At 40.7% G+C, this 15003-nt stretch overlaps 2 protein-coding genes across 3 annotated transcripts in view; one reads left to right on the top strand and one right to left on the bottom strand.

Annotated features, from left to right (window-relative positions):
* Positions 1 to 1831: 1831 nt before the first annotated feature.
* On the top strand, positions 1832 to 8055 carry myoc (myocilin). Its single transcript, XM_056481507.1, has 4 exons — positions 1832 to 2664; positions 5491 to 5556; positions 5793 to 5891; positions 6468 to 8055. The coding sequence occupies exons 1-4, from the start codon at positions 2193 to 2195 to the stop codon at positions 7253 to 7255; spliced, it is 1425 nt and encodes a 474-aa protein (XP_056337482.1). The 5' UTR covers positions 1832 to 2192; the 3' UTR covers positions 7256 to 8055.
* A 121-nt stretch (positions 8056 to 8176) lies between these two features.
* Positions 8177 to 15003, bottom strand: part of prrc2c (proline-rich coiled-coil 2C) — a 46181-nt gene continuing 39354 nt past the window's right edge. For both annotated transcript variants that reach the window (XM_056481608.1, XM_056481609.1), the window contains exons 28-33: positions 14536 to 14770; positions 14131 to 14439; positions 12262 to 12365; positions 11951 to 12077; positions 11630 to 11854; positions 8177 to 9929 (exon numbers count right to left, since the gene is read on the bottom strand). In XM_056481608.1, coding sequence (XP_056337583.1) covers positions 9678 to 9929; positions 11630 to 11854; positions 11951 to 12077; positions 12262 to 12365; positions 14131 to 14439; positions 14536 to 14770 — 1252 coding nt within the window. In that variant the 3' untranslated portion in view covers positions 8177 to 9677. The remainder of the gene's footprint in view (positions 9930 to 11629; positions 11855 to 11950; positions 12078 to 12261; positions 12366 to 14130; positions 14440 to 14535; positions 14771 to 15003) is intronic.

Here is a 15003-nt window from a genome sequence, read left to right as displayed (position 1 = left end):
TCTGCGGTGGTAACAGACGAAATGAAGCCTACAAGGTAAGAGTTGAGAGCTTTGGTGGAGGTCTTGAAGAACAGCCAGAGAGTTGAAAGCAAAGATGTTGAAGCCAAAATTAAGAGGTAAAATTATATTTGGACACATTTAAGATGTATTGATGTCATAAAATTATGAAGTGACATTCATTTTTAAGACTTTGATTATATTTTCACGCTAAACATACATGATTGACTGATTACTCAATGAGATATTCAAAATCAAGACAAAGTATTTGGTCATTTTGGATGTCAACTTTTAGTGGAAGCGAAAGGAAGGAACTCTAGTAAAGTCTGCATTAAACGGAAGCTGTGGTAATCTTTCCATATGAGCTGAAACGGCTTCTCAAACAAAAAATAAGTGAGTGGGATTTGATTTTGTCCATCAGAAATGGATTGGGCTGTTTGCTGTAGGTAAATCGAGTGCGATTGACAGGTAGTCAAACATTACATCTGACAAAATTATATCATTGGGAAGAGATTTTGATAACGCAGGAATAAAAAAAACACCATAAGTCACTACAAATTACACTAACACAATGAAATGAATACATTTAATTTAAAAGAAGTGCTTTTTGTGATCATTATATAACATTACTAACATGTTTTCAGGCGAAAAAATGTCTGTAAAGTTAGATTTATTTGATTAAAATCATCTTATTTTTACATACACATTGAATTAAATGAAAACCTATGCAGTGTTGAACTATTTACCTGCACACATACACAAAAACAAGATGGCAATGGAAGGTCTGAGGAATTGTTAAGTAAGAATGTTTACCAGAATTGTCCAAAGCAAGAAAGACTGTGTACCAATGAGGTATTTGTTAAATGTCATGGCATTACTAAATTTCACAGAAGACTTAGGTGGGCAAGAAGTTCAGTTATCTCATGCAAACACAAACAAAAAAGCCGAATGGCCACCATGAAGAGAGATTCCAGTCCTGAGCCATCTGGGCTACATTATAGATAAAAGAGTGTGAATGTGTTTTGAGGCAAAGTTTACAGAGAAAACTAGAAGGAAAAGAAATATTGGGAGAAAGTGATGAAATCCAGAGTGGAGGAAAGTGGAAGTGACAGTAGGATGTCATGAATACATGAGAACACTCAATTGTGAATGTTGGTGACAGAACGAGAAATGGGCAATGGGGAATGTTGATTCTGGAGACTGAAGCTGTTATTTAGGTCACTTTTACATCTCCAACATACTGACCTCTGCTTTGCATCACATTCTGGGCCCTTTAGCTAATCTCCAGATGTAACTAAAACTGCGGACCTCCCCCATGGGCTGTCCGGTAGGGGTAACTCTATCCAGATTTACCCCCTCATAGCAGCAAGTCTTGTGCTCCCTACAGCGAGATCCCCTGGCTGTGAATCACCAGCAGCAAACTGATAGGACTACATACAGCCGAACACCCAAATTAGACAGCAGAGGGGTATGCACTCCTTAGTAGTTACCTTCAGAAAGAACACATACCTAGGTCGTTTATTAGACCCGTTACGCAAGTAATCACTTCAATACCCTGCGGTAAAAAAACAAACCATTAAATAACAGAGATAAACAACCCTTGTGTTCACCTGTGGCCAGTCCAGCATTCCTGAATACAAAGCCAAACAAACAGCACACAATCCATCCCACACATGCTCCGATATGCCCTCCAAGAGGAGGCAACAAAGAATAATCTCTGGAAGGATCTTTTTGTTGGGGCAATCCCTCAAGCACATAGCATCCCTCCTTTTCTTCCGTCCCACTCCTTCCCTCCCTCCCTTTCCTATCTGACTGTATAAATAAGTCCCGGTGTAATGTGCCTGGACTCAGAGAAACTGCCTCCAAACCTGAGGAGACAAACTAAAGGATCAACCACCAATCAAAGCAAGAAGCTCCAACCAACCCCTCGAAGGCAACATTTAGCTTGAGCGAGAAAAAGTCAGTGGGAGCTAAAGATTGAAAAGACTCAGGTGAGAGGTCATTAGTGGAACGCCAGAGAAGTGAGCGGCTCCGGTTACACTTGGAAGGTGAAAGAGAAGGAATAGATTAGTGCAAGAGCTAAAGAGGACCAGGCAGACAAGTGAGCTGCAGAAAGAGTAGTCACCTCTGCCTAAAACCTAGGACAAGGCTCTTCGGGCAACAGTAGAAAGAAGTTATCTGTGGTCCACCTCAACATGTGGTTTTTAGCAGTGTTGTGGATTTCCTCCCTGCTGATGGGATCCCAGGTTCAGAGCAGTGCTAGTCTTCGCCGGGCAAATGCTGGGAGTGGTCGCTGTCAGTACACCTTCACGGTGGACAGCCCTACAGAAGCCAGCTGTCCATCTCCAGGTTCAACTCCCGAGATGGAGGCTCTGAAGTCTCGTCTGGGGCTGCTAGAGGCACTGGTTGCTCGTCTGGTAGGAGGGGAAGTCATGCCAGAATCATCACAGAGCTCGGGATCTGGCCTTCAGGACTCATACAACCAGGTGATGGGGGAGAATGCGCAGCTCAAGAGAGAAAAGCAGAGACTAGACAGACAGGTTCAGGACCTGCAGCAGAGAATGGAAGAGCTCCGCCAAGAGGCTGAGAGGTTGAGGAGCAGACCCTGCATGCAGCAAACTTCTTCCAGAGTGCCACAAAATGACAACAGCTTCACACCGGGATCAGGTAAGCACTGACAACCAAACACTGGGGGTGGGATGTTTGGGACATTTTGTGAAATGTTCGCTAACTTAAGACACTGTCAATAGTTTATCTGCTTGGAAAATATTCCACTCCCAGAAGTTAATAAAAGCAAAAACTGTACATCTGTACATTTCTGGGAATAGCAAAGAAATTAATTTGCACTTTAGAGCTAACATATTATTGCTTCAAGGTGCATTTTAGATCCTTAGAGTAGTAATGTTAGAGGTGTATGATGTGCAAAACTTTGGATCCTTGAAGATGCCCATATTGATCTTTTTTGCATGTTTTTTCTTTAAAAAAATTTAATTTATAGTAAAACCATGTAAAACTAATATTCGCTTCATCAAATTAGGGTCCAATTCAGCAAATCTATATTAGAGAACAAATATTTGGTGCTATTTAAAAAGATGCACATGCTGAAGTGCTCAAAACGCATTATGTAAGCCACTTTTGCTAAGCCATAAACAGGTTTGGTGTTTGAGAAACCAGAGGGTTTGAGTTCGCTAGAATCATTGGCACTACGAAAAACAGACGTTATGGTTAATGTGTAATTCCACGGTTATACTTCCCACCCAATATATAAATCACACTTCAGGCATACATGCAGAGGTTATGGTGTTCATTTTAAAGCACAAAGGGGAGGTATAGATAGATCATAGCTGAACTAGGTGACATCCCCATGTCACAGTTTATAAGAACAGGGCAACATAAGAGCAAGTGACTGAGAGAGATATGAAGGTGTTGGGGGGTGAGCCACTGAAGTAGTAAAACATAAGTACTGTGCTAATACTCGGCAGTAAATTCTTACTGACAACTCCCAGCAGACCCGCTGACTAATGCTGCTTGAGGTGGGGTGGAGGTTAGGGCTAACTCACCCCTGCTGGGGTTGTTAGTGACTGTTTAAATCTAGTGTTGGCACCTTAAAAAATTGATAAAGATTTACTGAAACTATTACAATCTTTTTTCGATCTGACAAAAATGTACTTAGTTCTAAAGGTCAAATATTCCTTGATATCTTGACACATTTGACATCTGTTCTACTTCTCAGGTTGACACCTGTGACCAGCACCACAGCTCCTTACATCTGCACCGTAAATCATGTTAAAAAGTTTAATGAGAGCAGTGGAGACACTAAACAGGAAAGCAGATTGCTGCGTTTTGAAACTGAAAGAACAGACCATGCATCTTGCATGCCCTCACCCTCTTAGATTCAGTGTTTTGTTTTCAGGTTCAAAGTCCCTTAGCTCTCTAAATATCCTACCGTGCATATGTAAGTTCAGAAAGGGGGTGAATAAACGGTTTTTAGACAAGAGGGTATGAACACTGTAATTACATAGAACAATTACAAAGGTGCACTTAGTACTTTATCAGGCTGATATGGTGGTCTTGGATTGACTTGACACCTAATGACATGAATGTTGTGCCGTGCAAAAGATCCAAGTTACAAGGTCTCAGGTAGATTGTAGAAATTACTTATTCACAATTTTGATCGATTCAAGTACATTAAGTGTGTGTAGGGGGGGGAGAGATGGGGGTATGGGGTGTTCAAAGTAATGAGGGAAAAATGACTGAGCCATGAAGCTGCCCAAATGCAAAATGTCCTTAAAATCCAAAAGAATAGGAACCCTGTTCCATTCAGCCACATGGTAGCTGTCAGTGTCACCTCATTACGGGCATACGAATATGCAATCATAATCTTTTTCCTCTGGAGATCAATTTGGTTTGGAAATCTTTACTGCAATGTTTTAAACAGGAGGAAATCTCTTCTCATTTAGAATTATAAGAGCTGGCATCTGGTTCACGGCGTAGAGTTGCAAAATCAAAAACCATTCAAACAGCGGAGAAAAAAAAAGTCAAAAGTCTTCAAGATGTTTCATTGAAAGACTCTTGGAAATAAATTAGCCCATTACTTACTACCAGCTGGCCAGAGCCTCTGCTTGATCTCTCGGGGGATTTCAGACACAGTATACTGATAAATACAAACACCTGCTAACAAACTTTGGCAATTACATGCTTTTGTTACCTTGTTGTGGAGCGAAGACATGTCTATGAGCATGTGTTGATTATAGGGATAAAAGACAGTAACTACAGACCATCCCACTGCAGGTGTGAACAAGCTATCATCATCAGCCGCATCACAGCAATCAATCCAAGTCAGAATACAGATGTTGGGCCATTATATAAGCTTGTTAACAACAGGTTAGCACATGATCAGTGTTTGATGATAATGTTGCATCACAGTTTGTTAGAGGCTAACAGAGGTAATTCAGTCCTTGGGCACATGAAATTGTGGGAGCAAGTCCAGTAACTCAATCTGAGCAATGCTTAAATCACATACAAGCCAGAAGAGAAAAAGGTAAACAAAGACACTAGCTTTAAATGGATTCGTCTGAGATTGTTAATTAGGGACCTTGTAGATGCACCCTGCTGGAGTGCACGTCTGAGTTTCGGAAGTGTAATGGGAGTTCTGTAGTCTGGCAGGCTCCGGGACAGCTGGGAATCTACTCAAGGCTGTTTATTTCCTTCTGTTAGATTCCTGACTGTCAGTAGAGCTGCCAGTCCTCCAAAACCATGCATCCCAACAAACATACATACCTCTCTCTCTCAGGCGAACAATACCAATAACCTAGAAGTCTGTCCTACCTGACTTGTTTGAACTTCCATCTTGGTGTGCTAGAATAATAATCAATCTCATTCGATTTATTGATTGGTCTGTCTTCATATTTGTTGTCTGGAGAAATCATATAATTAGGAACAGTAAACATTTACAAACTTTAACACCATATTGATTATGTCTTTTCCTTTCAGGACCTGTACCCTCCAACTTGGCATCCAGACCTGGGAATCCACAAGAAGACAAAAGTAGTTTGAGAGGTAGGGGGTGAGAAGAGTATGCTTGCTTCTGCAAAGAACAAAGTGCACCATTAAAAGATGTTTCAGTTCAATAATGGACAATCTTAACAAAAATAAATATTCTTTAACATTCTTGTTAGTAACAACCATGTGACTAGCTGTCATTCTGACAGTGAAGTCTTGACTAATGTAGATCTCAACACCTTCACATGCACGTCTCAATTTGACTGTGAATTTTGGTCTTCCTTCTTTCCTAGATCCCGCATGGCAGTACTCAAATCCCGGATACCAAGAGTTGACGGCTGTGGTCACCGAGGTAACTGCCCCGAATCTGGACGGTCCAGCAGACATCTCAGGTGAGAGTCCCACCCTAAACCTAGTCTTTCACAAAGAGACACAATCTAGTGGACATTACTAGCTGGACTGTCAAAACATGTTGATGCATATAAATACACCCTGCCCCTAGATCTGTCCATCTCAGATGCCTGAAAAGATGATACCGTGCACATAGCACTCATTCCTGCTGACAGCACTAACAAAATACTGCTATTTTTACCAATTCATCTGCATCTAAAATAGGATAGGTTATAAAAGGAGCCGTGTATGTTTAGTAACGCGCCAAAATGGTAATGCAAATCACTTGATAGACTGTCACTGAAAGATATTAAGGTTCGGGTTTTTCCCCATTAAGTCCTTTAAATTCTGCCAAGCATACCTTCCCCCAGTACCTCTCTCTTACAGGGTATTTTAGGAAAGGGTAAGTATGCTACTAATCTTTTACACTAGCAGTAATGGTAGGACATGGTGTCCTCTTTAGCAGATTTTAGCTTGAGAGAGTCCTCTTTCAACCGGTCACTGGTCCCATCTTACGTTAAATTTCAGGATTCCTCAAAATTGTTTGGTTTCCAACAAGTGTCTTTCGATTTCTTCAGGCTGTGGTGATCTGGTGTGGGTTGAAAATCCTGAGGTGCACCGTAAGGCTGACAGCATTGCTGGTAAATATGGTGTCTGGATGCAAGACCCAGAAGCCAAGGAACCTTATGGTCCAGACATGGTATGGCGTATTGATGCTGTCGGGTCTGAAGTGCGTCAACTCTTCGGATATGAAAACATGGACCAGCTGACACGTGGCTTTCCCACCAAGGTTCTACTCCTGCCAGAATCTGTAGAGAGCACAGGTGCTACCATGTATAAAGGCTCCTTATACTACCAGCGGAGGCTCAGCCGCACCCTTATAAGATATGATCTACATGCCGAGAGCATTGCTGCTCGTCGTGATCTTCCCCATGCTGGTTTCCATGGTCAGTTCCCCTACTCATGGGGTGGCTACACAGACATTGACCTGGCAATAGATGAGAATGGTTTATGGGCTATATACAGCACAAATAAAGCCAAGGGTGCTATCGTGATCTCCCAGCTGGACCCTCACAACCTTGAGGTGAAGGGCACCTGGGAAACAAAAATCCGCAAGACATCTGTGGCTAACGCTTTTATGATCTGTGGCAAGCTGTACACTGTTGCTAGTTACACCTCACCAGACACCACGGTTAATTACATGTTTGACACTGCAACCAGCCAGGGTAAAGCAATATCAGTGCCCTTCAAAAACCGCTATCGTTACAACAGCATGGTAGACTACAACTCCGCAAAAAGAAAGCTGTATGCTTGGGATAATTATTACATGGTGTCTTACAGCGTGAGGCTTGGCAAGCAGGAGTAAACCTTGTCAATTTCCATATCACGAAAGCTTATAGACGCGTTGTAATGTTTTATTACTTTAATATCCAGTGGGACGGCAATTGTTGGACTTACCGATTTTCAAAGACAATGACCCTTTTTTCTGAAAAAACAAAAAACAACAAAAAAAAAACACCTTAAGTCAAAATTTGCTGGTATTTGTATAGGAACCTGAGTGTGTGTGTGTATATATCAAATAAAACTATTTCCTGATAATACAAAGAGTATTTTCAAGATTTTCCAATTATATACAGTAAATAGCATACATTGTATATCCTCTCAGTCATAGATTTATCTTTGCGATAAATGTTTAAAAAAGATGTTTCTTTTGACCAACAAGTTCCAAAATGGATAATGTATCTAATCATGTCGATATTCACGTCTTCAATGATTTTGTCCACTTAACATGTTAATAGAGAAATTATTTTTCTACCTATGTAAGTAATGTCTTGTCTGTTTTTGTGTATATGGCACTGAATAAATTCAAGGAAGGGGGAAAATATACTGGTATACAATTAATTACAGCAAGCCTGTCTCTTAATTCATATATCGTTGAGAGGTATGCAACTTTACGAAACCATAACTAAACCTTTGCTTGTTGTGTTTGTTCTCCAATTCTTACTTTACCATATTATCTTTACTCTGTATATGATGATCATTTTCCCGTCTCTCTTTTGAATTTGCTGCAAGTCTCACATGCTGCTTGAGATGTTAAGATTGGGATCTTGTGGCTTTGGAAGTGTATTAACTTAAATGAAAATAAAGATTTATAAAATCTGCCAATGAGTGTGCTCATTTCTGTAGAGGTTTTGAATTATTTAGCATAAAGATATTTTGTTTATGTATCATATTTGAAGGGGAATTCAGCAGCTTAAAGCCAAAAAAGGAAACATCACAACCACTGTTCATTTTTTACAGCATATTATTTTATTAGTTTCTGTAACCAAACCAGGAGAATGTAAATAAGACCTTACATATTTTAATACAGCGATTTAACCCCTGTACAAGTAAAACAAAATCAAAAAGAAAAAAAAAAATCCCTCTCCTCCCCTTCTGTTTGTAGTTTCTCATTCCAAATAAACAAACAAGAAATGGGGGGGCCGTACTGAACCTCGTGTTCAACTGAAGGCCCCCCTCTTCGCAACAGCAACCCAAGAGGAGTGGTTTGGAGAAAGACCATGTATACTTGTAGTCCAGAACATCTGGGGACCTCTGTTCAAAACTTTCATCACCCCTGCCCCAAACCCCATACTGAGTCTTGTAGCTACACTCTTCAGCGATAAACTTAAAATGCTTGACCACTCACCCCAACCCAAACCCCGCCCCTCCTCTGCAGTGATTGGTCAGGAGAGTCAGAGCTGGTCAGCAGCATGGTTGGGTGCTGTGTGGAGAGGCTGGAAGGTGAAAGACTGGAGCTATTGAAGTGGGCGTGTCTACATAGCAATCACAGAAAAGGGGAGGGGCTAAAGCTTAGGACACATCAAACATAGGCCTGGTCTGGAGGAACCGTTTACAAAGGAAAACAAAACCCATCATAATTCTATCTGTTGACGATGTTGAGCCATCTTTGTCAAATCAAATATCTAAAAGGATTCAGGTCTTTTGACGCCTGACCTTTGGCTAAAGATTCAAGGTTATTTTGCGCGTACACGCAAATGCACAATCTTCGATTCTCGCAGGCGTAGACTATTGAGAAGGCAGGAGGGAAGGCTCACAGTGGAGACTGCAATCGATTAATTACTCCAATATGTCGGTAATCAATCCCTAATCTGCAAAAATGACATACTATTTAAGGCCAATACACATGGTTGAAGTGAAAAGTGTGAGTGAAAGTCATTTTGACAGGCGCACACACACACAAAAGCACACTATAATGACATGCGATTGTGTGTGTGTGTGTGTGTATATTTCATTGCATCTTAACTGCCATAACCAAAACGTTGCTTGAGAACACAAGGAGCAATCAAAATAAACTGGGAAAATCAAAACGAAGAGAAATCTGCCTTTCTACGATGCGTTTCTCTACATGTGGAAATTTGAAAAAGTGCGAAGGAAATCATATTGCTATAAAATGGCATTCTCAGCAGCAATAGTAACATGTTGATGTCTACCTTCATTGTTCACTGGGGGATGTGCCGTTCACACAATGGAGGGGCGCTTTTCTCTGTAATGCCAACCACAGCGGAGGAAAGAATGGATGGACTGATAAAAGGATGAGGAAAAAAGCGCACAGTAAGTGGGAGAAAAATGCACAGCACCTCGTAAAATTAACCTCCAACGCTCTACTTCCCTACACTTCTCCGATGATTTCGGGTGCTGTAGTATGTCGCCCCCCCCTCCCCCCTGTAATCTGGCTTCTCAGTCCATCCTTCTGTCCATTTTGTCCTTTCTAAAGTAATTAAACACTATTTGCCCTCTTCTGGTTTGATGGCCTGTGGTTTGATCGGACCCGTTCGGATGGGTTTGGTTGTTGCTAGAGGTGCAGGTTTGTCGGACTCCACGCGGTCGGATGGCGCCCCCTGGTGATTCGAAGTGATGCTGTCAGTGGGTTTGCCTGCTCCTTCCATGCGGGTGGGCTTGCTGACTGGAGCCTTGAGCTGTTGTTGCTCAGAGAAGAACTTGTGGGTTGACTGTAATACCTCAGCTCGCTGTTTAGCCTGAGGAAAGAAGAAGATGTCCTTATATACAACAAATAAAGCAGTGCTTCTCCACATTTTGACAAATGTCCACAAAAGCAGGTCTCATAGCTAGAAACAGGACTAATAATAAGGATTTATAAAAAAATATATATATTTGTATGTTTTGTCTGGTTCAGCAAGAAATCAGAATTGAAGAGCTAGAAAAAGTATAATTCTTTAAAATTAGTTTCAGTTTAAAATTAGTTTCAAATATCACAAAATAAGCTGCATATTTTTTGACATTTACATAAATTTAAAAAATACGCTGAAAGCTATTGCACGATTCAGCTTATTTTAATGCTTGATTTATTTTATTTTACAATTATGAAGTGCTCTTGAGACCTCATTGGCCTCCTTATTGAGATCTGAGTTATGACTATCAAATTTTCTTGTTTTAATTCATTACTGTAGCTTTTATCACAGTATACAATATTATCACCATATAAACTAAGCTGCAAAAATGGGTACTTCAAAATAGTGTACCAAAATACACAAATGTTTCAACTAAATTAAATAGCAAAAGCAACTATAAAATACAATAGCCATCTTTACAAGAAATTCTCATAAGCTAACGTTAGTTATTGTATTTAAAGCAACAGTGAGAAGAGACAGAAATTACAGTTACTATGTTAATATTAGTTTAAAATATGGTCACACTTTATTTTGATGGTCGGTTTGTTGAATTTTAGTTACATTGCATCTACATGCCAACTAATTCTCATTAGATTATAAGTAGACTGTTAGGTTGGGGTTAGAGTTTCTGATAGTAAGTTAAATGTCTGTTAAAGGAGCAGTATCAACAGATATTAAGCAGACAGTCTACTAATACTCAAATGGACCATCAATGCAACTGAATTGTATAAGTCATTAGCCTGACGATTGACGATTTGTAATCAGCTTTTGACTACAATAACTCATTATCGGGAATTAACATGACCTAAGATCAGGCATGGGATGATAACCAGTTTTAAGGTTTACTGCGCTTTGGAAAAGACAAGGTTTTACAACCGCTAATTTTTTCTATTTTACTGTTTCTAAAGTATATATAAGGTTTTTTGTGTTTTTTATGTGTTTTGTGTATTTTAAACTAATGAAGAGAGCAGAAGTCAATGATTTATTTGAATTATTTAGCCTGGCATGTTTATGGTTCCATAATATTACATTAAATGTTAACTAAAATAAAATGTACTATGTTCAATAGAGGGAAAGGGTAGGTTTTTTACCCAGACATTTAAAAAGAACTTTTTTTAGAGCAGTAATCACAACACCATGATATTTTTATCCAGGGTTATTATACCGTCAAACATATACCAGCCTATGCCTACCTAAGATTATTATAGGTTTTTTGTAGTCTTCATTGTAACTGCACATAGTAGTGGCCAGATAAATAGGTGAAAATATTAATCCTTGATTATTAAGCTTATTAACCAATTAAACGTCCAAGCATTTGGACCACCACAGCAAATACAATATGAATATTGCTAAAAAGCACTCTAAATGATTCAATAAAAAGTAAATATTCACTGTATTTTGAAGAGTGTACAATATCAATATTGTCCACAGTCACTGTCATGATCTATTGAAATTTAGAAAATCTGCATGTCTTAAGATCCAAAGCCTTAACGTCCATTTTCAAAAATCGAAGTCACTGTTTGCTTAAATGTCATCACAATTCCCACCTTTAAGTCTTGTTCTGCTTTTAGGGCAGCCTGTGTGCCACGGGGCGCTAAAGGTGGACCCGAAGGGCCTCGTGGAGGATGTTGAGGTCTGGGATGGGGCATCAGACCTCCGGTCAGGTTAGAGGACATCGGTGGACCCATGGCTGAACGCTGCACCCCTCCAGGAAAAGAGTTTGCATGGGGTGGACGTACCAGTGGAGACACCATGTTGGCCTGAGACAACATCTGAACATGTGAAAGAGACAGGAAAATCTATTATTGCTTAAACTGCACAACTGAATCAAGACAACAAAATTTTCCCTTGTGTTTGTAGTAGCTGACCTGTGGATTGAACTGTCCTGGGAAGTGTTGGGCTATGCGCATTCCTGCAGATCCCGTCTGGAACTGTTTTGGATACAGCATGCTGTTCATCTTGCTAGACTGACTACTGGGGCTTGTGGAGCTCGCCCTGAGAACACAAAGGAGGAAGCTGTCAATAAACTAATTTGGTCCAATAATAATAAGGGATGTTCTAGCAGCAACAAGTAAGTTGGTTATGCTGTAGTCTTGTGGTGTGTTCAAGGGCCAGGTGATGTGATGCAAGGCAACACTGAAATCTGCATTTGTTGGCATTAGTTCGTTGGCATACACACCTATAAGGGCTAGAGGTGGGGGTGGTGCTCCTGGCGCTGACAGGTGGAGTTCCAGGTTTCACATCAATTCCACCACTAAAGAGTTTCAGATCCATCTCACACATCTGCAACATATAAAGAAAATATTTCAACATGGACCATGTGCAATTTTAGAAATGTCACCCATGAAAACTGATCGTCAATGTTAATCAGCATGAATAACTAGAAACTATGGTGGTCAAATATATTAGCTTCCATTTCTTGATAACATCAGACCAATTTGGAGTGCGTTATTGAGCATAGCTGACTGGCCATTGTGTTCATGTGCTCAAAAGACATGACTGTGGTTGGACAAGAAAGTCATCGGTTTACCTCTCTTCACCGCTGTTCATCAAGTGCAAACACAGATCAGCGTTTCCTCTAGGATTTTTTCCAGCTGTGGCGGCAGGCCCTTTTTTACACAGATCTACCAACTACCTGTGGCGTTATTTCAATGACAAATGTTGTGAGCGCAGTATTACTAAGTCAAGATCACATTTACGTAATAGCCTATGAGCATGTGAATCTCTTTGCTTGCGCGCCAATGTCCTCTGCTCGTGCACAAAACTTCTTGCACGCTCCCTCAAATATACACTGCTCAAGTGCAGATCTTCTTGTGAGCTCTCAAATAAACGCTGCTGAAGTACGATTTAGTGCGTTTATGTAACAAGTATGTCTCCAAGATTTATTTGATTTGCTAGGAATATTTATGAATGTCACCAATAGACCCACAGAGCACCATTCATGTGTCTTGAAGTAAAGTGAAACGGCTTTACGTCGTGTTTGCTGGCCTCACGCACCTGTCAGTCAGCCAGACAGTCAGTCAGCACGTAATCTTAAAGTGGTAAACAAATAAGGCACAGCACTACTACGGTTACAGAAAAGTTTGCGCTGTTATAATTCACTTACCTTTTAATACGTTTTGTGTGATTATAACCCGCAATTTTAAAAAAACACGCAGACACACGAACACTGGAGCGTTTTGAAGCCACGTTGATCAGCTGATCTGTCTATAAACTAACAAGAGCAACCTGCTTATAAAAAAAAATACAGATTGGTACCGAGTGGTATCCCATCTCCAGGTTGGAGATAAGTCTCTACCCCAGGTGGAGGAGTTCAAGTATCTTGGGGTTTTGTTGAGGGAAGGATGAAACGTGAGATTGACGTGGGATTGGTGCACACATAGACTAACTTTAATCAGGCTATATTCTAGCTCCAGGTTTCAAGCGAGGCAAAGTTGCTTGAGTCTATGTTCTGTCTATTAGAATCACATCCAAATAAATTAGCCTAAATCTGAGGAAACTAATTATTTAAAAGCCACACTGCTTTATAAAACAAATAACTTGTGTGTGTGTGTGTGTATGTATGTATGTGTGTGTATGCATGTGTGTGTGTGTGTATATATATATATATATATATATATATATATTAAATATATTATATAAATTATTTTACTAATAAGATTCCTGAGTTTGCAGTAACTGAAATGCCAACACAACAGCACTGATCTGCAAAAGCACTTCTCTAAGTGTGTTTCTGCTAAGTGCTGTGCACCTCTTTCTCTGGCTCTGCGCCAAAGCGGGTTGATTTTCAGATGACATGATAAACTAAAGTAAACATTCTAAGCACACCGATGTGATCGTACGCTTCAGGGTTATTTATTTTTCTTTCATTATTCAGTATTTCTCTGCGTACAACTAGAAGGAAGCCCGCAGCTTGAGAACCACAGTTTGAGAACCACTGGGTTAGAGTATATTAAGTGCAGTAAATTAAAAAAAGCAAGAAAAAAAAAAAAAGTCAAGCAATAAAAGTATGATGTATATTCATGTAATACTGAATCTACACACAAACCTTGTTGGAAGGCTGCATCATGCTGTGTGTATTCTGGCCAATGAGGCCGCGGTAGGGTGGATTGTTGGGCGGCTGTCTGTTGAGGCTGGGAGGCGGCGCTTGAGGAGGAGTCGGCGCAAGAGACTGAGGCAAAGCCAAGAGCGGCTGACCTCCACCAGAGCCAAAGTTGGGTAAAGACAACTGTGAACCAGGCACTGGAACGGTCACCTGCTGCAGGGCAGAGCTGGGGCTTTGTGTTGAGCTGTAGTAGCTGCTCTGCTGCTGGACTTGCCCAGAGTACAGGTTTGAGTGCTGACCCAATCCCTGACGCTGCAGATTACACAAAGAAAACACTTTAGACCAGGACGAATAACTTGACAGAAGAAAAACCTATTAGTATACAAGCAACAAAAACTAATCTCTGACCTGCAGTAGGTGAGTGTCTATCAGCTGCGATCCTCCCATGCCAGAAGGCTGGTTCAGCTGGGGCTCAAATAGGATAGGGATGTGTTGGGTGTTTGAAGTCTGCTGGAAGGCCAAGCTGGACTGAGGCTTGCCCAAGTCTGGGGGCTGCACTCCAGGGTAACTGTGCAGCGGAGTCCCAGACAGCATCATGGGAGATGTCTGGGAGAGGCTGTTCTGCATGAATGCCTGCTGAGACCTGTGAATGCAGAAAAGCACATAGTAAGAAAGCATTTACACCTGGTGGCTGCAGTTTCCTGTTTTTTTTCGTCCCATGAATATAAATTTCCAGTATAAATGGAAAAGACCAAAAGGAGAGTTTTGAATACAGAGCTGTGGCTATGCACTATTGCTACGTGATTGGGTCTTCTGGTGTAGCTTTCCTTTATTCATCAATCCCTCTCATATGACCATTGGGCAACTAATGTAAAC

Source organism: Danio aesculapii, chromosome 20 (genome assembly GCF_903798145.1).
Source record: "Danio aesculapii chromosome 20, fDanAes4.1, whole genome shotgun sequence".
Lineage (NCBI taxonomy): Eukaryota > Metazoa > Chordata > Actinopteri > Cypriniformes > Danionidae > Danio > Danio aesculapii.
The sequence above is the reverse complement of the archived record's forward strand: the minus strand, read 5'-3'. Positions and strand labels throughout refer to the sequence as shown.